The 26,232-nt window shown below is 35.5% G+C and overlaps 3 protein-coding genes across 4 annotated transcripts; 2 read left to right on the top strand and 1 right to left on the bottom strand.

Moving 5' to 3' along the window:
- Nucleotides 1–4,031: 4,031 nt before the first annotated feature.
- Nucleotides 4,032–6,602, bottom strand: LOC147399030 (uncharacterized protein At5g39865-like). The gene has a single exon (XM_086448423.1). It carries the CDS (start codon nucleotides 5,662–5,664, stop codon nucleotides 4,294–4,296), a length of 1,371 nt encoding a protein of 456 aa, XP_086304549.1. The 5' UTR covers nucleotides 5,665–6,602; the 3' UTR covers nucleotides 4,032–4,293.
- Nucleotides 6,603–17,874: 11,272 nt separating this feature from the next.
- Nucleotides 17,875–19,915, top strand: LOC147399029 (homeobox-leucine zipper protein ATHB-13-like). Of its 2 annotated transcripts, none has more exons than XM_086449026.1 (3): nucleotides 17,875–18,212; nucleotides 18,310–18,686; nucleotides 19,209–19,915. In XM_086449026.1, the coding sequence occupies exons 1-3, from the start codon at nucleotides 18,089–18,091 to the stop codon at nucleotides 19,554–19,556; spliced, it is 849 nt and encodes a 282-aa protein (XP_086305152.1). In that variant the 5' UTR covers nucleotides 17,875–18,088; the 3' UTR covers nucleotides 19,557–19,915. The 2 variants fall into 2 exon arrangements, with proteins under 2 accessions (XP_086305152.1, XP_086305151.1); XM_086449025.1 differs by having other exon boundaries at nucleotides 17,895–18,215.
- Nucleotides 19,916–23,763: 3,848 nt separating this feature from the next.
- On the top strand, nucleotides 23,764–24,524 carry LOC147399028 (NAD(P)-linked oxidoreductase superfamily protein). The gene has a single exon (XM_086448422.1). The coding sequence runs from the start codon at nucleotides 23,783–23,785 to the stop codon at nucleotides 24,368–24,370; it is 588 nt and encodes a 195-aa protein (XP_086304548.1). The 5' UTR covers nucleotides 23,764–23,782; the 3' UTR covers nucleotides 24,371–24,524.
- The last annotated feature ends 1,708 nt before the right edge of the window (nucleotides 24,525–26,232 follow it).

The following is a 26,232-nucleotide window of genomic DNA, read 5'->3' as shown; positions in this document are numbered from 1 at the left end:
ATGATCAAACTCAGGACCAGATGTACCCAAAACAAGGATCGTTATACACAATATATAATTGATCGGATCAGCTCGACAGGCCTAGCTCCCAAGCTTGATAACTAAATGGGCCTAGTTATTGACCCATTGACAACCCTATATATCGCCATTTATATTTTCAAACTGATGACATGCCCCTCCACTTCTTGATGAATATTTGAGATAACTCCATATGTTTCAAATCATTATTGTAGTTATTGTCATCATAGTTGTGGGCTCTTTATTTTGTTTGATCCTTATTTTTGGATCTTCCTCTTGAGCAATGGAATCCTTGATTGTGTTTTTTATGTCTAGGAAAAATCGAACTTGAAATTCTTCAATAAATTCTTTAAGTACTGACTTTGGTGTAGAAAATTTATATATAGTTGAAATTTAATATGAAGGTGGAATATAAATGAATGTTCACATAGAATATTAAGAATAAAGATCAGACATTAACAATAATTATTTTCTCTTTTAAATTTTACAGTTCTAGAGATCTCTATTTATATAACCGACAGTTACCAAAACAAGTAAAACTCCCCAAAATAGAGATCCCTTAAAATAGAAAATCCCATAAGAAAATATTATATAATTGCCCTTTTTCTACTCCTTCTAAAATTCTTCCTGTCCCAACTCTGCGTAACGCAACAAAATATAAAATATTTACAAATAAAAAATATTAAATAATACTTCTAAAGATCTTTATAAATATAATGTCGGTAAAAGATCCACATTCTCTAAAAGATACTAAGGTAAATTTTCTAAACCATGTGACCTTGGGAATCAATTTGGTTGGGATATTTACTTGATAGGATATATATTTTAATGATTTTCAAGGTTACATTGCCAGGCAAACCTGATCTAAAGATGGGACGTTTTTGAGCCTCTACTGCTGGTGCCCACAGCCATTCCCAATCTAATCAGAATTTAGGATCTCAGACAATGATTGAGACATGAAGACTGGAAGATCAAACAAGGAGATAGATCCTACAATATGTTTCCAAACCAAACAGCCATAGAGAGCATCGAAGTCAGCGTCTATAGGCACCTTTATTTCACTTCCAATGACCCTTTAATTGTGTATATATGTAAATGTATGTATTAGGAAAAGAAGCTGTGTTTTCCAATGTTGATGAGGTCTTCACATGGCCATTTCTTGGCTTAATTCCTTGGTCTGGAAGCCCCACTTGATGTGGATGCGCTGATCTTCCCCACTCCCAACCACTACAGCTAGCATTATTGGGCATCCACATACATCCCAACAACCCAATACAGAGTTTTAGAAATTACCCTCTTAAACATATATATCTAACCTTTGCTTTTGGATATTTTCATAATCTATCAAATAATGAGCTCTAACCCTAGTTTTAAAACTCGTCTACTCCATATGACTTCGGTGAGTTATCTCGGTCTAGGAGGCATCCGAGGGTGGAGGGATTGAAACCCTCCTCTCCCATGGGAGTAGATACTCTGTAGCGATTTTCTCTTGTGGCTTTGTGTAGTCCATATCAAGGATTGATGGTGTGTTACATCATTGAGACAATTGTATCTAATTGTTAAAATTTAGGAGTTTAGTGACCGTCCATTCCTTTGTAGCGATTTTCTCTTGTAGGTTTGTGTAGTCCATATCAAGGATTGATAGCGTGTCACATCATCGAGATAGTTGTATCTAATCGTTAAAATTTAGGAGTTCGGTGAAACACTTTATTTGAATTAGAAAAAAAAACAGTTTTTTTTGGTAAATTTTTTTAAAAATTTGATCTAAATCAAATTTGTTGTTAGATTTCTTCAATGTGATTTTCTTTATACTATAGAACAAGAGCTACAGGAGAGACTCGACCTCCTCCCACAACTCAACACATGCCACGTAAGCCACAATCCAAGGGATTGATGCCAAAAATATCTCCCTTTCCTTGGATTGACTTAAATGGCATGTGTTGAGGTGTGGGAGGAAGGTTTCAATCCTCCACCCTGCGTGCATAAGATCCAAACTCTTTTAAATATTATCAATTTTGTAAGAATTTAAATGCTTGTGATTTAAAGTAGTGATTGTATTGGCTGATGGGAAAGAAGTTCCTTTATTGCCAGCCCCTCATGCCATGGTCTGAATCTTAATTAAGTAAATAAGATCATCATCATTATTGAAGTCTTATCGCAAAAGATTTGGGGGTCAGTTAAACAAATCATGTTTCTCTATTTAATCATGTCTAGGGACTTAATCTATCGTTCTTTTGTGTCTTCGTGTCTTGATCAATTAATATCTTCAACGTGCATATTCCTTTTAATTGGATCTACAACCGACCTTCATAAATGAGCTTATGAGAATTCTAATTCAAAAAAAAAAAAAAAAAAACTCGAAAGATTTTGATGGATGATTATGGTGTGGAGATCAAGTCTAGTATAGATATGTTGGAATAGTTTCTGATCCATTAGATTGTGTGGTGTTCCTCACATGCTTGTACCATCCTTTTGTCTGTGTGTACCATCCTATGTCTAGTAGTTTTGGTGGATCCCAATTTTTGACTTGCAGCATCTATTTCCTGCTTACATTGCTGAGACTACTGCCATCTCTGATGCACATGTTCACGAGACACACATGAGGATCCATATGCAACAACCTCATCATTTGGATTCTCTCTTGGACTTTTTCTCCTCTCCATCGAAGGCAATGTTGAGATAAAAACGGCTTGATTAAGAGCCCGAGGTGTTTTAAACACCAACTAAAACGTGCCACGTAAGAACGGATCCATGAGTCTTAAAGAAAAATGTTCTCCACTGTGTAATCGAAAGGATTCTTTTACTACCTTTGCACACCTAGACATAAACATTTATTAGAATTAAATGAAGTTTGGCTTTTAGGTGTTACGATGTAAACGCGAAACCTCCAACTCCATGTCGAAAACAACAAAACAACAAACCATAAAATTCACTCTTTAATTGTGATAGTTAGGAATTAGGACAAGTGAAACGCTCCACTACAAATTAATTAATTAAATCTGAAACTACAAATCGAAAATTTCAGTTTTTAATTGTGAGATTTTGTAATTTTTTTTTCTATTTCTAAGCTTGTTTGGTCTGCAGTACGAAAGCCAATCTTTTAATGACGTTAAGACTCTCTAATGCTTAGGTAGAGAGACCAAATGACTAAGTCTCCCTTTGATTTGATTTGATTTGGTCACTTCTCATGCAGTCTTGAAAGACTCTTTGACTCAGTTTTAGCAAACATCAAGATGTTTCTAGAGATTCCAAGAAACTATTTCTTACCTTCCCATCTCAGTCTTCTTTAAATGTTGTCCAAGGTTGAAGAAGTCATTTTCTCCATACCTAACATGGTCAAAGTATGCAGTTGGTTTCCCTTCATAAAGGGCGAGCTAAAATAGAGTTTTAATTTAACTAATAATTGGGTAGAGGTTTATATATTAAGGGGTTAAAAATACCAGATCCCTTAGTTGATATATTATCCTTTTTTTACCTAAAAAACTACCTAACAATAAATTTTAATTTAATAAAATAAATAAATAAAATTATTTCACTTTACAAAATGGGTACAAAACGTACAAATTTAATCATCTCGAGTAATTTTTTAAATTGTTTGGATACAGTAAACATTCAGGCCACACTAGTCAACTATTGGTGTTCTTGCATCGCATTGGTTTAGATAGTTGTGATCTAAAATGGTGTATTGTTCCTATAACAAAATACATGTCTATGTGACATGTTTTTATTGGGGGGGATAAACACATGGCTGCATGCCATAAAGAAAATGTCTTGATTAGGAGTCTAATATGTTTTAAACTCCTATCAAAACAGGACACCATTCTAGATCCTAATTCTTTGGATAAGACTTGAGATCTAGAGTGGTGTTTTGTTCCTATAAAAACATGGGTGCCTACTTAACATGTTTTGGTTAGAGATTAAACACATCAGGGTGTGTGCTTTATACAAAACTCGCCTTCACCTACTAATTACATATCACTAATCTTGTTTGTCTAACAGAAAAAAAAAAATAGTGAATCCATGGAAATATTTTCATTGTTGTTTATTGTATAATACTTATTACCCATCCAAAATAGGGAAAGCCAAAACATACTACTCAGTGCCTTCTTTACACTGTTCCCATACTTGGATCTTCCATTCTATATAATCTGAACCCTCCCTCCCCCCACTGTACAAAACAACAAACCATATACTTAAAAGACCTCATTTGATAAATTAAAAAAAAATAGAGAAGAACAAAATCGACTTGTATGTTTAACCAACATAATCTCTTAACTAATAACAACATACAGGGCAAAGTATGATCCCATTCTCATTGCAATCAGGACATCTCTGAAAGCCTCCTCCTTCCTCTACTTCATTCTCTTCTTCTCCTTCCCACTCTTCACCTTCCTCACTATAGATCTTACAACTCCCTGAACATCTCTCACAAAGAACAAACCTTATATCTCCACATACTTCACACACTGCACTACCACCACCACCACCACCATCTTCCACCACTGCACGACCTTCTAGAAACTTCTCGAGCTCTCCGTCTTCGTGCATTTGTCTAATCTCTTCTGCCCCACCAATGTACCCTCCTCTCACAAACACCCTTGGCAATCCGCCACCAAATCCGTACCCCAATAATTCTCTCAATTCTTCCCTATAACCATGATGCATCGATACGTCCCTCTCATCCACTCGAACTCCACACCCCTTCAATATAACCCTCACGTGACAGCAGTCCTCGTACGTCTTCCTCACTCCTCTGAGACTCGTGAAGTAAACCACCACCTTATCCTCGCCTCGCGGTGGACAATTAGTCGGTTTGATGATCTTGTCTAACTTCTTTGTGTCCACATCTTTTGAGGACAAATGGTTATCGACAGCGGACACTGTTTTCTCATTTTCCGGTGACCGGAGAAGGGCAGTGTTCATCGGTGATAACTCTTCGAGTGCTTTACGAAATGTAGAGACGATTTCCGAATCGAAATCTGAGATGCCCAGATTTGAATTTGAATTGTCGTTCATCATATGAATCCACATCGGTCTAGGTGACCCAATTCCATTTTCTTGTAATTTCAGTTTGGGTTGATCGAGAATTGGCGACCCAGTGTTGCTCCGTTGTAGTTTCTGTTTGGGTTGATCAAAAGATGTGGAATTGGGGACGGCGTGGAAAGAGAAACTGCGGTCGAAGAGATTTGGAAGACGAAGAGGGCTGCAATCATCCAATCCTTCCATCATTTCCCATGTGTTGATGGTTTCTGGTTCGCCGGGCGGTGTTCTAATTGGTGTTTTGGGGATGATCTTTGGGATTTTTTCGTTAATCATGTCGGACCAACTTTTGCCTTGATTGACCTCCATTGCGAATTCCCTGCTTTTGCTATCATTGTTGTTGATGTAATTGTTGGTGGAGATCTTAATGGGGTTCCTTTGATCTTCGGCCTCATCGTCACTTACACAATTGCTATTAGGATGGCTTGGATCCATTGAATCAAGTTTCAGAGATCCCAATGTAGTGGAGGTAAGAGCGACGACATGGTAGCTGTCGCCTTTGCGCTCGGCCGGGTGATGAATGGGCATCGAATAACTACGAGCGAGGGGAGAATATGGGCTTTGACAGTGTCGGCAACGAGATTGCTTTGAACTTGCACAACCCATCTTGACAATAAGATCGAAAGAAAAGGGGAAAAGATAAAAAGTCCACCAATTGAAAAAAAAAAAAAAAAAGGATTTTTTTTTTTTTTTTTCAGATAAATGAGCTGAACGTTATGGTTTGGAATGAAATTAGAAGAAAAAACGCAAAATTGATGTGAATTGGACTAAATAAAAGAGAAACAGCTCAGAATTTAGCTGTTCTCAACCGAACTTTAATTCAAAAGAAAGAAGTGGGTGGACGGATTGCTTCTTCGAAATTTCTCCGAAAAGCCTGTTTAACTTATCCCTTACAGCTTGAATGATAGAACAGTAAAAATAAAAATAAAAATACACCAATCGATTTTAATAAGACAAACAATCAGACATCCTCTGATCCTCCAAAATAGACAAAATACCCAATCGAGAATCACCTCAATTTTCGTTTTTTCGAACTGGCAATGTACTCAAAAGTCAAAATAAACCTGAAAATCCGCCATAAAGATGAAAACGCTTCTAGAAGAAAAAAATCGATTTTCCAAAGATCGCCTTCAATTCACTTCGATTTGGATCCAAAATAGACTCTCTAGCGATCTATTTGATCACCTTCAATTCTCTCAGCCTCGAGAGAAAGAGAGAGAGAAACCATTCCGCAAAGAAATTTAAAACTAAAAATCCAGTTAACGATCGAAGGAGAAGACCTTTTCAGATTTTAAAACTCGATCGATCTCTGCAGTTGTGTTTGAAAGGGTTGATTGGTGAGAGGAAAATCACGGCGAAATCAATGTTGAAAAGTGAGGCAAGACTCCAAAACAAAAGTCTCTTCTTCTCCTCCACCTTTATAATTACACACTGACGGCCAAAAAATCGTAATAGAAGGACCGTAGAATACGGAGGACAATATTGGAAATTCACACAAACTCCAAGGACCAATCCTTCTTCTTTGAAGTTGAAGTTTCTGAATTTTGTGACAGAGACTCTGAAGAAAGAAAAAGTAATTAGAAAGATTTTATTTTCCTTCTTATTAAAAAGATCCACTTTTTGACACACTGTCTAAAAGTCGGACAGAATTAGTACTGCTGATCATCAAGGAATTGCCACCTGTACATCATGATAAGGTCTAATGTTGTTGGACATACTATGTCCAGCTAACCAATCAAATAATTAAGACAGACACATTACCTAATGCCCAGCATTCTCTTTTTCTTCACATTTCACTGTCTCACTGCTTACTTGGACATTCTGTCGGCAGTTATGAAGGACGGATATATGGTCCACCAAAGCAGAGTAAGGAATCTATTCTTGAAACGTGTCACATTCTCATTTGCTGTTGATACAAATATTAAGACATCACCATTTCATCCAAGGCTTTAAACTCACCTCTTGGGAATAAGTTTTCCCATCCAAAAAAGAGCCGTGAGAAATCCACATGGCAAAACATCGATAACTGATGTGGCAAGGGCATAGAATCATAGATCTTTTTCTTCAGGATACATGCGAAAAACGATCAATGGTTCCATGCCCTTACCACATAAGCACAATGTCGAGCGCAATCAGGTAAGCATTTTTTAAAGACTAATATTAAACTTAAGCTCTAAAACCTGACGATCTTTGTGCCTTCCCGGACATGGCACTTCATAGAATCATAGATTTTTTTTTTCTTGTATATCTCAAAAAAAAAAAAAAAGATCTATGATTTCTATGCCTTGTCGTGTCAGGAAACATACAAAGAGCATAAATTTATCAAGACTCTTATCTAAATATTTATTTATTTAAAAAGTGCACTTAATGCATCCTATCGTATGTTATTAGGGCACATATTAATAATACACTTTATGAAAATATCTATTAGAATGAAAACATACCGTTCATGGTAAAGATGGTTTAAAGTCTAAACTCGATAAGATTTGGATGACAAAACTGAAAAACTTGCATTAAAAGCCATTTATGTAGATGAAACTAATAATGGTGGGTGGGGTTCATTAAGTGCTTCTTTCCCTTTACATATATGGTTGTAACCCATTGAAATGATTAGAGACCCTCGTTGATATTCAAATTAATATCTAATTTGGGAAGTTGTTCAGAAAGTGCTTCTAACATTTTGATGCTAAAAATAAGCTTTGGATTCAAATTAGCATTTGGTAATATACCCAAAAAGTGTTTTCCGTCGAAATGCAAAAGTTAAAAGTGAGTAGAAACGAGAAATTGCTCATCTAAACACTCACTTCCAAGTTTTTAAAAATATTCACAAAAATTAATGTTATAGAATTTTTAAACAACAATGCATTTGAAATTTAGGCTCGTGAGATTAGTAGTCATTAATTTGTAGGTGAAGGCGAATTTTGAACCTAGGTCTTGATATTTACACTCCCAAACTTTAATTAACTTAACAAGATGACACCTTCAAGCTAGTGACTCAAATGCTCTTGAGATTATTACTAAGATATTAAATCAATGAAAAAAAAAAAACAATTTAAACTTTTAAAATAATTATCCTATTATCCCAAAAAGATATTTCTTAAAATATCCGTGATAATATAACGGCTCTCCTCTGACAAATGCCCCCATCACAAAATCGTAAATCATTTGCATTGGGATACACAAGAAAAAGATTTATGATTCTACATATCCGGAGGCAAATGATCTACGGTTCTGTGATGGGGGCATTTGTCACGAGGGGGTGTCATATTATCACGACTCTTCTAAAAAGGATCTATTAGATACCCACCAAACAACCCATTGAAGAATGGGTCCAACATGGATTTGACCGGACAATGCATAGAGAACCATTGACTTTTTTAATTTGTATCTCAAGAAAATAAATCTCTAATTATTTACAAACTGCCAAGTCAACTCAGTGTTGTACCAGTGTCCAATACAGGCAGCGTAGCACGACTCATTGAGAAAGGAAAATGTGTTTCATGGTCTAACCAGTTAAACGTTTCACTTCAATGAGTGTATTGGCTGTTTTAGTCATTATATGTGCCAACAAATTGATGTTGCATTTATTATCAATTAAACCAAACCTACCGATTTGGACTAATAAAACACGAGTGTCCAGGGGATTATTTCTAAGATTAACACCGCTTACTAAAGTTGAATATTTTTTTTCTTAAAGGTCATTTTTCCAGGTAAACAACAAAATCTAGGGGTATTTTATAATTAAATAAAGTTAAAAAAAAAAAAAAAGAATTTTTAGACATACTTTACGACCAATTCTTGGGGAAACGTCTCCATTCATATTAGAATAAACTAAATCTAGACTTATTAAATCAGGATTGAAAACCTAAGGGCATGTTTGGTTGCAGGGATTGGGCCGTCCAAGCTTCCATGGATTTTATAAAATGAGAATGAAATAAATGTTACTCGGCTGACATGGCAAAGGCACAAGATCATAGATCTTTTATTTTGTGCCCTCATCGCTTCAGTCGCATATGGACCGTGTATGTGTCAACGCATCGTTTATAATCAGTCAAAATATAAATGCCAACTGATGCATGGTTGTTAATAAATTTAAAAGTCCAAAACATGGACTGATAATTAATTTGGTATCAGTTTCAACTCTATGATTGTCAAGGGATGATTTGGATCTCAATTGAGGATTTGGGTTCCAAATAAAGATTGGATTCGATAACTTGTAAGATTTGTTATAGATCAAGCATCTCGAGATGGGATGAATAAATATATAGAACTTATTTATATTTTATATATCAAAATCAATTTGATCTGATCCGGATCCTGTCTGATTTTTATTGAAATGGATTTGAATCATAAGACTGCGATCCAATTAAAAAACCTTATTCGATTCAAAGGTATGATCCATCCGTTATTGAATTAGTCCATTCAACTTAATCGGTTCTGGATCCGATCCATTGACAGCCCTAGTTTAGAATTGCATGTAATGTAAATGATGGCCACACACATGATATCACGTGCCATTTTTTTACGTTTCCCAAGGTAAAGCCTTGCTGTAACTTAGCAGAACTTTACTCTTAGTCATTATGCCCGCACGTGTGATGAATGTGTCTAAATTCCTTTTAGAAGAAAAAAGTATGTCAAGGTGATGCACCATTTAAAGTTGATCCAATAAAATAAAAAAAGTCGTGGTGGGGGTGGCAAAATGACGTGGTGTCGGATGCATAACCGTAGATGCTTTTCTCCGAGCTACAAGTAAAAAGCATCTATGGTTATGTGCGCGTCACCATATCATTCACCTTTATATCGCCATTTGTGTTATTCCAGCATGTTTCATAAAAATATATATATATATATATATAAAAGTACCATTTTTATTTTACTATTTTATATATATATATATATATATATGAATAACGGTCTGTTAACACAAGTTATAATATTTTTGTCTTATATGGATAAAAAGGTTCGGAATGGACTGATTTTTTGTGCGGATGATCTCTATGGTGAGGGGATCACTCTTACAAAAAATCAATCCATTCTAAAATTTCTAATCTCATCAAAAGTAGTTTACAAAAAATGGACGATCCAAAATTCTTCAACTAGTAAACATGGGGTTAAAAGTTTCATAATGGGCTGATTTTTGGCAATGATGATCTCCTCACCATAGAGATCATCCTCACAAAAAACCAATCCATTTCAAACCTTTTTACTAATATAAGACAAAACACGTTGTAGTTTTATGTGTATACGGATCCTCATCCTATATATATATGGGTGGGGTTCCTACGACCCCTATTACGACTCACATTGCGACACAATGTTTGTTTTATATGGCAAAAAATGTTTGGAATGGACTGATTTTTTGTGAGAATGATCTCTGTGATGAGGGGATCATCCTTGCAAAAAATCATCCCATTCCAAAACTTCTAACCCCATCAAAATTGATTTACAAAAATTGGACGGTCTAAAATTTTTCAACTTGTAAACATGGGACTAGAAGTTTCATAATGAGCTGATTTTTGGCAAGGATGATCTCCTCACCATAGAGATCATCCTCACAAAACATCAGCCCATTCCAAACATTTTTACCCATATAAGACGAAACAGTGTGTCGCAATGTGAATCGTAATGGGGGTCTACGGAACCTGACCCTATATATCTATCTCTATCTCTGATAATGAATTTTATTTACGATTTTTGAATTTTGAATTTGAAACTTGTATTTTACTTTTAATGCTAGGATCACACATCAATGTGTTGTTACTTTAAAGCAAAAGTTACTAATGCCAAATTATCACTAAGAAAATTAAATCCTAAGTTATTATTCTTCATGTAATAATATTATAAGAATGATGATTTTCTAACTTGCACCTCTAACATACTCCTCCTCTATTCTCCTTATTAAGTATTTGCCATATATTTCTTCCTTGAGATGCACAAGTACATATCTATGTGTAGTTGTGCATCTCGAGAAATGAAATATATGATATTATCACATGTCACATCGAAAGAAAGAGGGGGAGGGGTGGGAGTTAGAAAATCACGATTCATATTATAATTAAAATGCGTCAATAATTTATTTGGTCTCAGACCATATTTGGTTTGTTGATGCCTTGCACTAAATTATAGTTTGCACAATAAAGTGTAAATGTGTGCAATCGATAGAATCTTATATTAATCTTTTAAATAAAAATGTCAAATTAATAATAATAAACACATGACAAGCAAGATTAAGATTGAATAAAACTCTCTAACTGCTATTAAACAAATAATTTTGAATAATAAAAAATATATATCTTAAAAATCTTGAATAAGTATAATAATTATTAAATAGTTCACGTGCGACACATACGCAATTTACTGATAAATAAAGTTATAATAAGTTATTGGGCGGGCCTCCTCATGCCCAATCCTAGCTATGAATTGGGCCTAGCTGGACCTATAAGTAATCAGGGCTAGAAACACTACCCAAAATCACAAATGAGGTCAATGTTATGGCATTATCTCACATATTAAACCTTGGGATGCAAAAAGTTTTTCTTAAATTGAGAGAAAAAAAGAAAGAAGAAGAAGCCTTAATTGAACTTTTTTAATAGTTCATGCTTTAAAACTTTACAGCTATCTAATTTCTTTCCATTATCTTTATTCGAAGCCTACCTACGAAGCATTGTGTCGGTCCAACAGATAGATCTGAAGCGTTAAGTTGGTGGGCCATCACCAAAAATTTCAAATCATGCTTACCATACACATTAATCAAGGAATGGATGAGCCACGTGTACGGTGTATGCGAATTAGAGATTCTATACAACTTGCATGGGAAACAGTGATTCGCAAGAGACGTGCGTCCAAGTCTTCCGTACGAGAATTGAGGAAAGAGAGGGTCTTGGAATAAGTTAACCTCTATTTTAAGGAAGTTTTAATAAATAAATAAATAAAGTAGTGCTGAAGATGGAGGGATAGGTTAGTGGGTTATTGGATGGAATGTCTGTCCCCTCATTTATGTTCATGGTTTCCACTACAGTAATATTACATGGTTGTTAAGTATATTATATATTTGATTAAGCTATCCGATTCTTGGGTTTTACATATTTTTTGATTTTCTAACAAACCTTATTATATAAGCCAAGCCAGATTCATAAATTGATGTATAGCCTTGAAATCCCATTTATAGAGAATGGTAGTGGGGGACATCGACCCAACTCAGTCTTCAGAGTGGCAAAAGCCAAATATTGATGCTCAAGATATGGGTCATTAACATGTATTAATTTGCACAAACTAATAACCCTGTTATAGTCCTATAGATTTCAATGAGGGATTATGTAGCGGATTAGTCGTGATCCAAACAACACAAGTTTTATGTGCTTTGAGTATAATTGTTATTCGATACCATGTTTCAATGTTTCTAGTGGCAGACACAAATGTTGAGGACTCCCACAACCGCGCGATACTCAGGGGCGGAGCTAGGATTTTCTTGTAGTGGGGACAAACTATTTAGGATTTTCGTTAGAAATTGAAGAAAATGATATTTAGGTCATTTCTACGTAGTTTATGGGAGAAGGCCCAATCAAGAGGCAATGTCATCTTCAATATATTGAGAGGGGGTGCAAAAATTGGAGGGAGTTGAAAAGGTGGGGGCAAATGGGGAGGGAGTTGAGGGAATGAAGGCAAATGTAATTAGTTGAAAATTCAGGAGTATCTCAAAGTTCTGTTGAGGACAATTGCCCCATTAACTCCTTACTAGCTCTACCCATAACGATACTACATTATTTGTTATGTCGAAGTAAAACAAGAGCAAGAAAATAAGTCAAATAAAATACACAACGAAAAGAAGGATTTACGTGATTTGGCAAATTTCCTACATTCATAAAGGAGAGGGAGATCAATCCACTATCAATGATAAAGATTACAAGTTCTCAAACCTCTACAACTCTCTCACCCTCTAAAAATCTCACATCAGTAGTAGTAGTAGTAGTAGTAGTAGTAATAATAATAATAATAAAACTCTCAGTGATTTTCTGAGTTAACTTGTACTTATGAAAACCAGCTTGAGCTATTAACTTGATATTGCAAAAAATAATGATTTTCTGACTCCCTCCTCTAACATACTCCCTCTATACTCTCCCGACGTGGCATGTGATAGAATTGTAGATTTTCTTCCTCAAGATACACCACCGCATATGTTTACGTCGGGAGTATGTCAGATGGGAGAATAAGAAAATCACGACTCTATTATAAGTGGAGGATGATGTTGCATCATGGAATTGGTGTGTTCATATTAATTGGTTACTGTAAGGTGTAAAATGGAGCCCAAATCTCTAGAAGTATTATTGCGAGTTCTAGCATTCCTCAGACTAATTCATCGTGGGAGAAGGAGAATTGAATGTGGGCTCTTGTCCACTGCAGTCCAACCCAACGTGTGAGAAGGAAGATTGAGTTGAGCCTGCCCAAGTCGCACACCAAGATTGTTTAGTGCTTACTCGGCAAAAGCCTATTGGGTTTGAAGACTTCACGGGCCAATCCAGGTCAGTGTCTATTGGACCATTAAATTTCCTCATCTCGCACCGTTATTAAGGGAAGTGATGACTGAGCAAGTTTGATGGGCTTTGGCCAAATATATATATGGGCTTGTACTCAAATATATTAACCACAAAGGTTTAATCTAGCTTGGGCTTCTTTTCTTTTGACTGTTAACCATTTTTATTTTAGGCCACAAACCCCTTGATCATTGACATTTATGATTTAAGGCCAGACAAGTGCATGGGCTTTTCCCAGTCCACTAGTTCCGGATTGTCCAACTATATGGTGTGATTGTCCAGCTAGTAAACATTTTCTTTCTAATTCCTCCCCCCAATCCCCTATCAATGGTTGAGATCGTTCATTCAAACGATCAAGTTTGACTATTCAAATCATTGATACCAACCTTTAATCCAATCATTGAGATTGAGCTTTTACAAGTTGTTAATCTCAATGTTTGAACATGAATCACAATTCAAATGGTTGATCTCAATGATTTGAGTTTGACGTTTTATAGGGTATTAAAATACAACCCAAAAATCAGGGTGCATTTAGAAAGAAATCCCTGGGTCCACTAAGTAATTTTACCTACTGAATTTGCTCATAAATAACCTTGTGTTGTTGTTCTCTTTTCTTATTTTGATACTGTTTATCGTTTATTAGATCTTCCCCGACAAAGGTGACTCGTGATTTATAAGCATTTTCATCCATGTTTCAACCCACATAGTCTCCTCACTCAGTCAATGGGCTTAGACCAGATCGAATCCATATTGCAATAAATCACCAAAAGCAAAGATAACTGTGTTTGTGTGGAATTATACAAACAGGTGGACCAAACAATCACAAAAAAAGTCTTGTGATGGAGTCCACGTGGCATGTTGATGTGTGGATCATGACGTCACAGCCCATATAAAATAAAATGAAGTACAAGACAAGTAGAGAGAAAGATGGGAGTAGAGGCAAAAATGACGTAAGAGATGGCACATGGGAGGATGCACATAAGTTGAACACAGGAGAAGCATATGATGTGGATGAGAAAAGATTCAGTGCTTTTGCTTTATTGAAATAGAGTGAACTACCAAGAAATTACATTGATGGATCCATCACATTGGATTTATCCTTAAATTTCAAAATAATGAAGTCATTTAGTGGGTCCCCTTGTTTTGGCCAATATTAACTAGTAAAATGATGGGCCCCATACCCAATAATCTTCCTTAGATTCTATATTGACTGTAATTTTAGTAATTAATCACACTCACATTGACTATAGAGAGGAAGGTCCAATAAATATTGAATATTATAAAATGATCCCTTTAAAATTTATTATTATTATTATTATTATCTTTGTTTAGATGAAGAAATTGAATATGGTGTCTCTCATATATATATATAGAATTAAAGTTTGTGGGTATTTTTAGACTTTTATGCATTTTCTATCTATTTTTCACTTTATCATAGAATTTAGTAAATTGTTTCTCATTTAATATCTTGGACATGAAGTACCCTTGTTGAGTTTAGTTCCGCATGGGACGTTCATTGAAAATTAGTTTTTAGTTGGAACCCCAAACTTATCATAGTATCAGAGTAGGCGTTTCTCTCCTTCACATCACCTAGTTCATATCTCTACGTGCTTTAATCCAATCGGGCCCACACATACGAGGATGTGTTGAGTGTAGTCCTACATCGGACACTCATTGCCTTGTCTCTCTCTCCTTATAAACTCTTTAATCAACTCTCTACTCATTGCAAATTGGTTTTGAGTTGGACTCTCAAATTTATAAACTCTCTTTCAAAATTTAGGTCTCCAAATAAATTTAAATAAATAAGAAGTGGTGTTGATTGCTTTGTTGTTGGATTGCATTTCCTCTATCCATCTCTCTTCCAGGATGAAAGACAAGAGTTGATGCAAAAAAAAAAAAAAAAAAAAAAAATCATCATGGACCTAGGTGTCATGTGCAAGGATGGCAAATAATGTGGTGTGTGTGTGGAGAGATAAAATAATGCTTCATTTCATGTGCATATCTCTATGTTAGAATTAATCTAGTATGTATCTCAAATCAGTAATGGATGCATATCTTGAAGAAATTAATCTAGGTGTGAATCACAAGACATGCCAAACTCATTTATCATGTCACATGAAATAATAGAGATTTGCTATTATTTGATTAGAAAGAGAAATCCAAAAGAAAATGACTCTTAATTAATGAGGGTTGCCTTATTTAGATGAGGTAATTAGGAATAAATTTTGTGACGCATTCCACAGAGTCTAAGGATGTAGTTATCAGATTTATGAAGGAATTTTGTGGTTATGAGTTTTATGTTTTGTATTTTTTTTTTTGCTTGATTGATCCAAAAATATAAGTTTCTATGGAGGGATTAAAAAAAAAATTGACAACATCCCAATTTCCCCCCACATCTTTCAGTATGATTTAGATCCTTCTTAGATCAATTTACTTTTAATACTTGTAAAGTGAGAATTTTTTGGAATATTTTGCTTTTAGTTGATTTTGATTTTAGAGAAAGATGGGTGGGCCTTTCTTTTTCTTTTCTTTGTTTTTACTTTTCGGCTTAGGTGAAGGCCTTGTTGAAGTTTCCTTGGTTGGCCGCCTTAACCTCCTTTGAACTGGTTTTCTGTTTTTAACTTTTTTATTGCTTTATTTCCTTAATAAAATCTTTTTATTTATAAAAAACAAATTTGTACAAAGCTTAACACTTAAGAGCATTTTGTGTTTGTCAATTTTCAGTGTAAAAAGAGGTCTGCCTGCCTAAACTTACTAGAGTCGTGACTTGCGATGATCTGACTTAGGCACGTACTTGACATGATAGACTTGAAAATCGTAGATCTGCTTTCTTCAAAATATAAAACTGCACCTTTTTATGGGTACATGTAGTTTTGTATCTTGAGGAGAGCACATCTACGATTCCCTAACCTATCACGTGAGGTAAGTCGTTGAATTGGCACTTGCCTAAGTCAGACTATCAGCACCCAACTTACTAAAGATGGACTGAAAATGAATGAAAAAAAAAAGCGGCCAAGTCTAGTGTTGTGCCACCTTGAAGGCTCCTCATGTTGAAAGAGGGAGTATGGGGTCTTAAGCTATAAGGGATAAGATGAAAATAGGAGAGGGCAGGGGGAGGGGGGAGAAAAAAAAAAAAAAAAAAGGAACAGCTAGGTAGAGTTAGGGTTTTTTTATATTTAATTTTAAAACCCTCCTCCACCTCCACTGCTTCAGATGCTGATCTGAGGATAATGGATGCCAAAGTGGCCCCTTGTAGGTGGGTTAAGTGGCAACCCCTGCTCCCCACATTGGACCCATACCCAAGATTCCTGTCCCAATATTGGACTCATCTTTCTCTCTCTCACAATCAAAGAAAAAGCCAGCCCATTGCACATTAAGCTCTTTTATTTACTTTTTCTAAGAAATTCATCTCTTTCTCCTTTAAAAGTTCACGGCCCAGCCCCTTTCTTAAACTTAACTTACAATTGCTATCTAAAAGGGGAAAAAAGAAAGAGAAAAAACAGCCGCAGATCACAAATAATAATTATTTTCTTGAAGAAATCCACTTCTGAGTTCTCCCTTGACAGCATCTATAATGGATAAGTTAGCGGACGTGTTAACATCAGAAGGTAAATTTAACCAACAAATTTGCTCTAAGCGACAGGTTAATAGATTTGTTAAGGTGTCAGATGCTAATGTGCATGTTAATTGTGACTGGCAATTTGGCGAGCTACATCGACTTGCTAATGTTTTTAGTTTTGAAAACATTAGTCAACAATGACTATTTTATTAGTTTAAAAAAAAAAAAATTACAAAAAGGTGACTAACTTGTGTGGACTAGTGTATACGTAGGAGTTTTTGGACATGTTAAGTTACTTCACTTGTTAAAAGTGGGTTAACATTTGACAAAAATGCTTACATGGCATCTTTAACTTGTGGATTTTAATATTTTCATTGGAGATGCTCTAAAAGAACATAAAATATATTTACAATTTTGCATTTCTCTCTCTTCTAGTATTTAATAAAGTAATTGTTTTAAAAAACCCCTCCGCTTCACATTAACAATAAGAAAAAAAAATCACCTAATTCCTCCCTCTCTAGAACATTGTATACATAAATTAATCTCTTAGGTGCTAGTAAAATATTTGAATAGTGATAAACTCACTCTTTTTTGTACATTCTTTGTATGCTCTTTACCTGGCAGTTCACAAAATCATAAATCTCTGTCTTTGTGTATCTAGAAGTAAAGGATCTACGATTCTGTGAAGGGAACGTACAAAATATTTCACGACTCAAAATATATACGTCACAACAACTCCTTCCAGTGGAACACTTACTCTTATTTCATTTCTTTTTATATTTATCAAAAAGTTTCATGAGATATATTACCTCTCTCACTTGAAAGCTCTCCACCCCTCCCTCCTCCCAGATTTCTCTGCCCATCTCTTCTCTCTCTATTACATTGATGATCAGATCATCATCATATCTTAAATTCTAGATATACGTCACAAGACTAAGCCATGACTTGCAATGAAATGGCCTTCTTCCCTCCCAATTTCTTGTTACAAACTACACATGAAAGGGATCAGCACCCTCCCACCTCTCTCAATCCAATCCCTCCATCATCCACTCCTCAACACTTCCGTGGTCATCTCTCTCTCGCTCTCTCTCTCTCTAATATAGTACTCCGAAGACTTTATTACTCTCTCTTAATGGGTTTCAATTGTTTCTTGTGGTGTAGGTGTTGCGTCACTGCTAAAGAAGAGATCCATATCATTTTCAGGTATTGAGATGTGTGAAGAGAGGAATGGAGATGATGACTTGTCTGATGATGGGTTACAAGTTGGAGAGAAGAAAAGAAGACTTAACATGGAACAATTGAAAGTACTCGAGAAGAATTTTGAGTTGGGTATCAAGCTTGAACCTGAGAGGAAAATGCAGCTATCTCAGACTCTTGGTCTTCAGCCAAGGCAGATAGCTATTTGGTTTCAAAACAGGAGGGCAAGGTGGAAGACCAAACAACTAGAGAAAGATTATGACCTCTTAAAGAGACAGTTTGAAGTAATTAAGGCAGATTATGATGCCCTTCATGCTCAAAACAGGAAACTCCATGCAGAGGTAAGTAAGACTTGTTATTATTCTCTTTGATTGAATTTCATCACTTTTATTTATATGTGTTTTTCAAATCTTATATTAGATAATCCTTGACTTTTTTTTTTTTTTTTGTAGTAGAAATTTTTTAAAAGTTGGATTTATAGCTATGATGAATATTTAAAAATGGTAATTGTGTTTCCTTTAATTTAATTTCTCATGGATCTTAATTAACTTCTTGACTTTATGGGCAGTGGTCCACAATTTAATTTAAATTTTATATTTGACTGTTAAAGATGTAGAACTATAAATGGGTATTGGATTTTCTTCAAATTGTGCATGAGACAATGTTGATTTTGTAGAGAAGAGTTTTGGTTATTTAGAGAGATTTTGGATTGTTTCTTGAACCAATCATAGTTTTTTGTTATAAAATTTATTCATTATTTTTTCCTCAGAAATCTAGCTCAAAAAACAGAATTTGTCTCTTAATTATCTTGGGTAGCTAATATAGTTTCTCTTCAATCTTGATTGGTGATCCACTGATTGCAGATATTGGCTCTGAAAGGTAGAGAACCAACTGAATTCATCAACTTGAATAAAGAAACTGAAGGTTCTTGCAGCAACAGAAGTGAGAATAGCTCTGGAATAAACTTAGATATCTCAAGAACATCAGAAATTGATATCCCTATTTCTTCCCACACAAGTATGCCCCTCTTCCCATCATCCATGATCAGGCCAGTAAGTGTGGCACAACTCCTCCAAAACACCTCAAAATCAGACCTCCAATGCCCGAAGATCGGTCTCAGCGTCCAAGACGAAAGCTTGTGCAACATGTTTTGTGGCATGGATGATCAATCCAACTTTTGGCCCTGGCCGGAACAACATCAATTTCATTGAATCAAACCCAATAAATACTAAGTTGGAAGATCGGTCTGGTGTGCTTAAGAGGGAAATTAATTGGGAGTATATAATGGAGAATAAAGTTAGTATCTGAGATGTTTAAAAGGCTACATCATGGAACCAATTTAAGTTAATTATAAACTAGCTATGCTATGCTAGGGAGTGGTTTCAACTATTGCATGAGCCATATAATAAAGGGATTTATTCCCTTTCTTGTTTCTTTTTTTCTTTTCTATGGGTTAATATCTTTGTATTTTAAGGGGAAAAAAAAGAAGAAGAGAGAGAGTTTTTATTGCCATATCAATTGTTTAAAGGCTTATGATACCCCCAATTCTTTTAATCAAATATTTATTATACCCTCTATCCTCTTAACATTTATTCTTTCCCAAAGTCAGGAATCAAATTCAAAAATAATTTTATATCTTTTTTATTTTTAAAATCTAAATCTGAGTATTATCAGTAAAATCTAGAAGGTGGTGTTGGATTTCAATGTGGCCATGTGAATTCATTGATGATTTTTAGAGAAAGAATTGATGTTGAGAATCTAGAAGATATAATAAGGGTATTTAATCTTTTAAAATAATGTGTATTTCACTCCAAGATGTGTTGGATAACGAACTTAATAAAATAAACTCCCCTTTGAGTTGCTAGAAGTCCAAAGGTATATATATATATATATATATATATATATATAGGGAAATGTTCAGCAACAAACATTTTGGCAAAACATTTTTCAAAACATGGGCTAGAGGTTTTGGAATGGGCTGATTTTTGGTGAGGATGATCTCCTTGATCATCCTCACCAAAAATCAGTCCATTCCAAAACCTCTAACCCATGTTTTGAAAAATGTTTTGCCAAAATGTTTGTCAAAATGTTTGTTGTTGAACGGGACCCATATATATATATATATATATATATATATATATATATATAATGCAATAGTGATATCTATCCGATAAATCTCTCATCAATCAAGCTTACGTTTAACTTTCTTTTTCTATTGAAATTATAAAGTTCTTTAGTTCAATCAAAATTTAGATCTTCAAATCATTTTCCTTGCTCCACCTCGAACAACTCATTTTGGAGTTTTGGCTATAAAAACAATAATGTTTTCGAAAATTATAATGAGTTTCTTAGAAAGAAGTTCAATCTTCAATGGACACTTCGTTACAAGGCTGAGATCAAGAACAACAGGATAAAGTAAATTTTAAGAAGTAAAAGACACAATTATCTCTTTTTTTTACTAAGGACTTAATTTATTTGTTTTCTTTAAATATAAGGCAATGTAAGTAAGAAAAATGGATTTAAAAAATAAAAAACCCTTAGGGTATGTTTGATTGCACATGGAAAATAGGGTGGAAAATCAATTTCCATGGAAAATGACATTTTTCAAGTGTTTGATTGCATATGGAAATGGAAATTCATTTTCCATCCCATTCAAAGTCCACTAAATCATGGATTTCACTTTCCCACCCATATGGGTGGGAAAATGAAATCCACCCATATTTTCCATCTTCAATTCTTCCCTACCACCATCACTACCACCACCACCACCACCATTACACTAACCTCGCCGTCGTCGTCATCACCATAGCCATCGCCATCAACTTCGATTCCGACCATCTTCTCTCTCTCTCTCTTCTTTTTTTCTTTTTCTCTTATTTCTCCATCCCTCACCTCCTCCACCGCCATCATGACGTCGTTCTCCCCCCATCTTCCTTACTTACCTTCGTCGTCACCATCGCCATCGTCGTCGTCGCCGCCGCCACCTTCATCGCCACATCCTCCCCCCTCCCTCTTCCTCGTCATCTTCTTCCTCTCTCCCTCCTCTCATCTTCTTCCTCCTTATCCTCTTCTTCTTTTTTCTCATATTTTTCCATGATTTTATCCAAGTGAAATTAAACAATGGAATTTAATTTTTCAACCCTACCTATTTTCCACAATTAAATTTGTATGAATTTCAAATTTCATAAAAAGTGATTTTTCATGCAATCAAACGTACCCTTAATTCAAATAGATGGAGATAGGGACCTAATATATACTCTCTAGACAAAATACTAAAGCGCGAATGACAGTTTTGCACAGATTTAATAAAGAATTGTGAGTACGAAAGCACAATTACAAGAGAAGAAGAAAACAATGCGTTGGAAATGGTGAAGGATGATGTGCTGTTTCTGGCAAGAAAAACAGTAATAGAGTGACTCCCCGTACTTCTCCTTATAAAGTTCCCCAAAGATTTATAATCAGTACATCTGATCTCTACTGTCACCCCCATTATTCCCTTACATGAAACAGTCCCCCCCATTCACAATGTGCACCGTACACGTGTCTCACTCTTTATTTCACAGTGTACGTGGTACTCCTTTTGGGCCCACTCATCTTGTGAGTTATGAATATTTTGATCATATCTAATACCAAATATTAGTATCGGAGTCCTACACGTATTCAGAGATTCAAACATGAGTCAGAGTAGATTAGAGGAGAATCTCTTCAAAGTAAATGGTGCCTAAATATTGATCGAGTAAGTCCAAATATTAGTTCTCACCAGATGCATGTCAAAGTTATTAATGTTGACCCCTACCTTACCTTACCTGTTCAGGGCTGAGTGCAAGTAGATTCAAATCTATCTCTTGCTTCACTAGAATAAGAGATAGATCCGAGAATCTAAGATAAAATTCAATTACGTTTCTTTTAAATTGGTTTAATTATCTTCTTGTTGAGGAGTTTTCATTATCTGATCCGTGGATTGAAGGGATCAAGGAGAGAATCCCTAAAATCTAGGGATAGGGCACACTTAAAATGCATGAAATACACCTTGGGAACAAGCAAGTAATAAGGGTATTTTTTTATATCAAAAATAAAAATTTTGAGGGCAATTTCAAGACAAAATTCAGATCCCAAAGTGTATTTAATGCCCTTTAACTTGTGTCCTTACTCCTTAGAGCACATGTTAATAAAATCCAAGGAAAATTCTATTAAAGGGGGAGAAATGGATGGAGAAGTAACCTTTTTTTATTAGGGAAGATTAGGGTTTTACTTATAGAGGGTTTATCAATAAAATCCAAGGAAAATTCTATTAAAGGGGAGAAATCAATGTATAAATGACACTTTTTTGGGAAGAATAGGATTTTACTTAATATCTTGGTTCTTGTCTAACTTAGGTGTCATGGGATTCTTAGCAGATACCACGCCGATGATTGCTACTAGACGACTAGAGGAGTGAGGTATCACTATCAAAATTGCAAATCGAGTTGTTAAAGGCAAGCTCAAAATTACCTCTACACTACTAGTATTGGATTTCTAAGTATTTTTCACCCGTGATTTCTTGCCAATGATCTTAGCTGTGTTTTGGGTAAAATAAAATCAGGGATTATGAATCATCTATCAATCCAAATTTTAATGTGTAGGACCCACCAAGAGTTATCTGTAAATGGATCAGATTAGACCCAAAATCAGATCCATTCCGATCCGATAATTTTGAGCCTAGATTGACTATTGGTGTTCGGGTCCCTATCGGATCGATTATGATTCAATCATGTCCCCATCAAATAAAATGTGCAAAAATATGTAAATTATTTCATATACTTTATTTAAATATATTTAATTTATTAGATTTTCTATATCAAATTGGATCCTAATATTAAGATCTGATAAAAATCTAATCCATTGCTTATCGGATTGGTCCTGGATCTAAATCGATCCTTGTTAGATTGGTCCTGTTTGATCCCGATCCAATCCAGACTTCATCCAAAGATAACCATATCTCTAAGATAAGTTGGCATGAGAGATATTATGATGCATATTGAATCTCTCAGAATCCTCTATTCTTAACACATATCTTGGTAGGGCTATAAACGGGTCGGGCCACAAAGGAACTGTTGGCCTCAACATGACCCATATATAAATTCCAAGCCTTTCAATGGGCCTTGCTTTTAAGCCCACTCCTAAATTTGGATCTGAGCCAGCCTAGTAAGTCCCTTTAACTAAAAGGGCCTAGTAACACTATCCAAAATCCAAACCTGCTTCATGTGTCATGACGTGCCAGTTTGGGGCCCATTGACAGCCCAACCACTTGCACACCGCCACACACCATCCCTAGAAAAACTTTATTATCTTTCCATCCCAACCATTCGTTAAAACTCTAGTGTCCAACATCGTTGCACCCTAAAAAATCCCCCCTCTTCAACTACCAACCGTTGAAGCTCCTCTCAAACGGATAAACATGGCTTCCACTCCAATCCTCTCACCTTCCTCTGCAACCCCCAAACCCCTCCTAATTTCCTCCAATTTAACCTCCAAAATAACCTCAACTAAATTCCCCACTAATCCCACCTCTAAAAGTAGCAGACCCATCACTAAACTCTCTGTCTCCTCACCAACCAATAAACCCTCACTCAAATCTCCCTCCAAACCCTCCCAAGAAACCATCTTTTTCGATGGAGGAGCTCACTATGGAGATTTAGTAGCTAATCTCATTTTGGGTTTTACTCTTCTTTGGTTGCCTCTAACTTTAGCGGCGGTTTCTAGAGCTTTCTTTCTCAGATATAGGTTCACCAATTTGAGGGTCACAGTTATTTCAGGCCTTACAGGCCAAGACAGGAGTGATTTTTCATACAAAGTGATTAAAGATGTTCAAGTGGTGCCTCGTTTTATTGGTGAATGGGGAGATATTATTATTACTTTGAAGGATGGAACTAAGGTGGACCTTAGAAGTGTGCCTAAATTTAGGGAAATTGCTGCTTATTGTCTTTCCATGGCCGATAAATCATTGGTTTCGGAGGGAAATGAATCTGGGCCAAAAGGGTTTTGAGGGTTTTGTTTGGTTTGATTTATAGTGGTGATCATGTTAATCTCCCTTTATGAGGTATGTGTTATTTTTCACTAAGTTTAGCAGAAAATGGGAATTGGTTTTGTATTTATGTTGTGGAAAAAAGTGCAATTTAAGAAGATTATTTATTTATTTATTTCCAATGTAATTGAGATATTCAAGTTTTGTGGGTCTGTTTCTGTTTGAATGTAAAAATTGGGTTGTTAAGAAGAGTTAGAAGTCCACCAAATTTGATAATCTAATCTGAAAGATACTGGTGTCCTTCTTGTTATAGTGATATGTGACAATTATGATGCAATCTTTGTGATCGAGGGGCATACTTTGCAATGCAATCTATCAGACCTTTATCAAACAAACCAATGTTATTATGTGTCTATGGCATCCCTATGTCAAACTAAGTTATCTTTTAGCTTGTACGAACTGACTTACTAGGCGAAAGACAACTTTTGTTTGTGCAAACTAACTTTCAGAGTGAAACGCAACTTTTGTTAGTGCGAACTGACATTCGAAGCAAAGCTATCGACTTTTGGAGCAAAATGCTACTTCGTCCATCTTACTGCTTTGGTCAGCTCATTCTTTAAAAATGAACATTAAGCTCCAATTACCTAGGACTAGAGAAATATCCAATGGGTCACAGATTTGAGTGAGAAACAAATATAGCCGGTTGTTTTCAAAGTAATTGATAAGTTTCTGTTGGTGTTTGGGAACGAGAACAATTGTATGCTCTCCTTTCTAGTTTCTACTATGTACTATGTTGGTAATGTGCTAAGCCTTTCATAGTGTTCAAGGTCTTGTTGATGCATTAAGTTGTGATTAGTATATTATTATGTTTTCCTTGTAATTTATACTTAGAAGTGAAAGGATTAGTCTAAGATGCCCAGGAATGGTGAAGTTTTATGATTCTCTTTTAACCTTGTATGGGATTGAATATGTTCAAGAACAGGCATGAGTATAGTTAATCTTGTGATGAACAGAGAAAGGATTCCATTTCTTTCTTTCACAAGGGGGCTTTCCCTTCTCTCTCTCTCTCTGTAATTCTAATGTATTGTTAATCTTGTAGAAGCTAGTATAGTGGAATGACTCTTCGGAGACCGGGGACGTAGTCCGGATTTGGGATGAACCCCGTAAAAAATCTTGTGTATTGTCCTTGTTCGATCATTCATGCGCTAAGACCTTATCCTCCATGTATATAATCAAAATTGGGCATGGACGTATATATTGAAGAATATACATAATGAGGGAAGAGACTAAATGTGAAAGTAGAAGGTGATGTTGGGCTAGGCCATGCTCAGCATTCTTTGGGACTGAAGGATATGTGAATTAGCTGTTTACATGCTTTATGGAAGACCTTTTTTCGTGAATAAGAGAACTTGGTAATCTAAATGTAATTTTATTTTTCTATCCTCTTATGAAGACAAGTTTGGGTATAATTCTTGGTGGAGCTTACCAATTGTTTGGCAAGTTCGTAGGTTGGGATTAGGAAACCCAAGTTCAGATAGAAAAATCCCTCAAATATTTTCTTAAACAAGTTTTTGAAATTCTTGATTCAATGTTTGGATCATATAACTGCTTACTTTCATCTCTTGCCGCCCCCCAACTTCAAATATGCTGCAAATTTTAATGGATTACTTTTTGAGCATGCATCGAGCATCACTTAGTTTCCTTTTCTACTTGCACGAACATGAGTCAAAAGCATTCTCACTGTTTTCCAACGGAAACATAGTATCTCGGGGACTGAAGAACCATCGATGGTTTATCAAAAGGACGATCTCCCATTTTAGTTTTATGCGTGGGACCTTTCCGATTGAAAAAGGGAGAGAGTGGGTTAGTCATAGGGATAACTC

Source organism: Akebia trifoliata, chromosome 7, assembly GCF_017979445.1.
Source record: "Akebia trifoliata isolate Shusen 1 chromosome 7, ASM1797944v1, whole genome shotgun sequence".
NCBI lineage: Eukaryota > Viridiplantae > Streptophyta > Magnoliopsida > Ranunculales > Lardizabalaceae > Akebia > Akebia trifoliata.
This window is presented reverse-complemented; position numbering and strand designations above follow the sequence as displayed.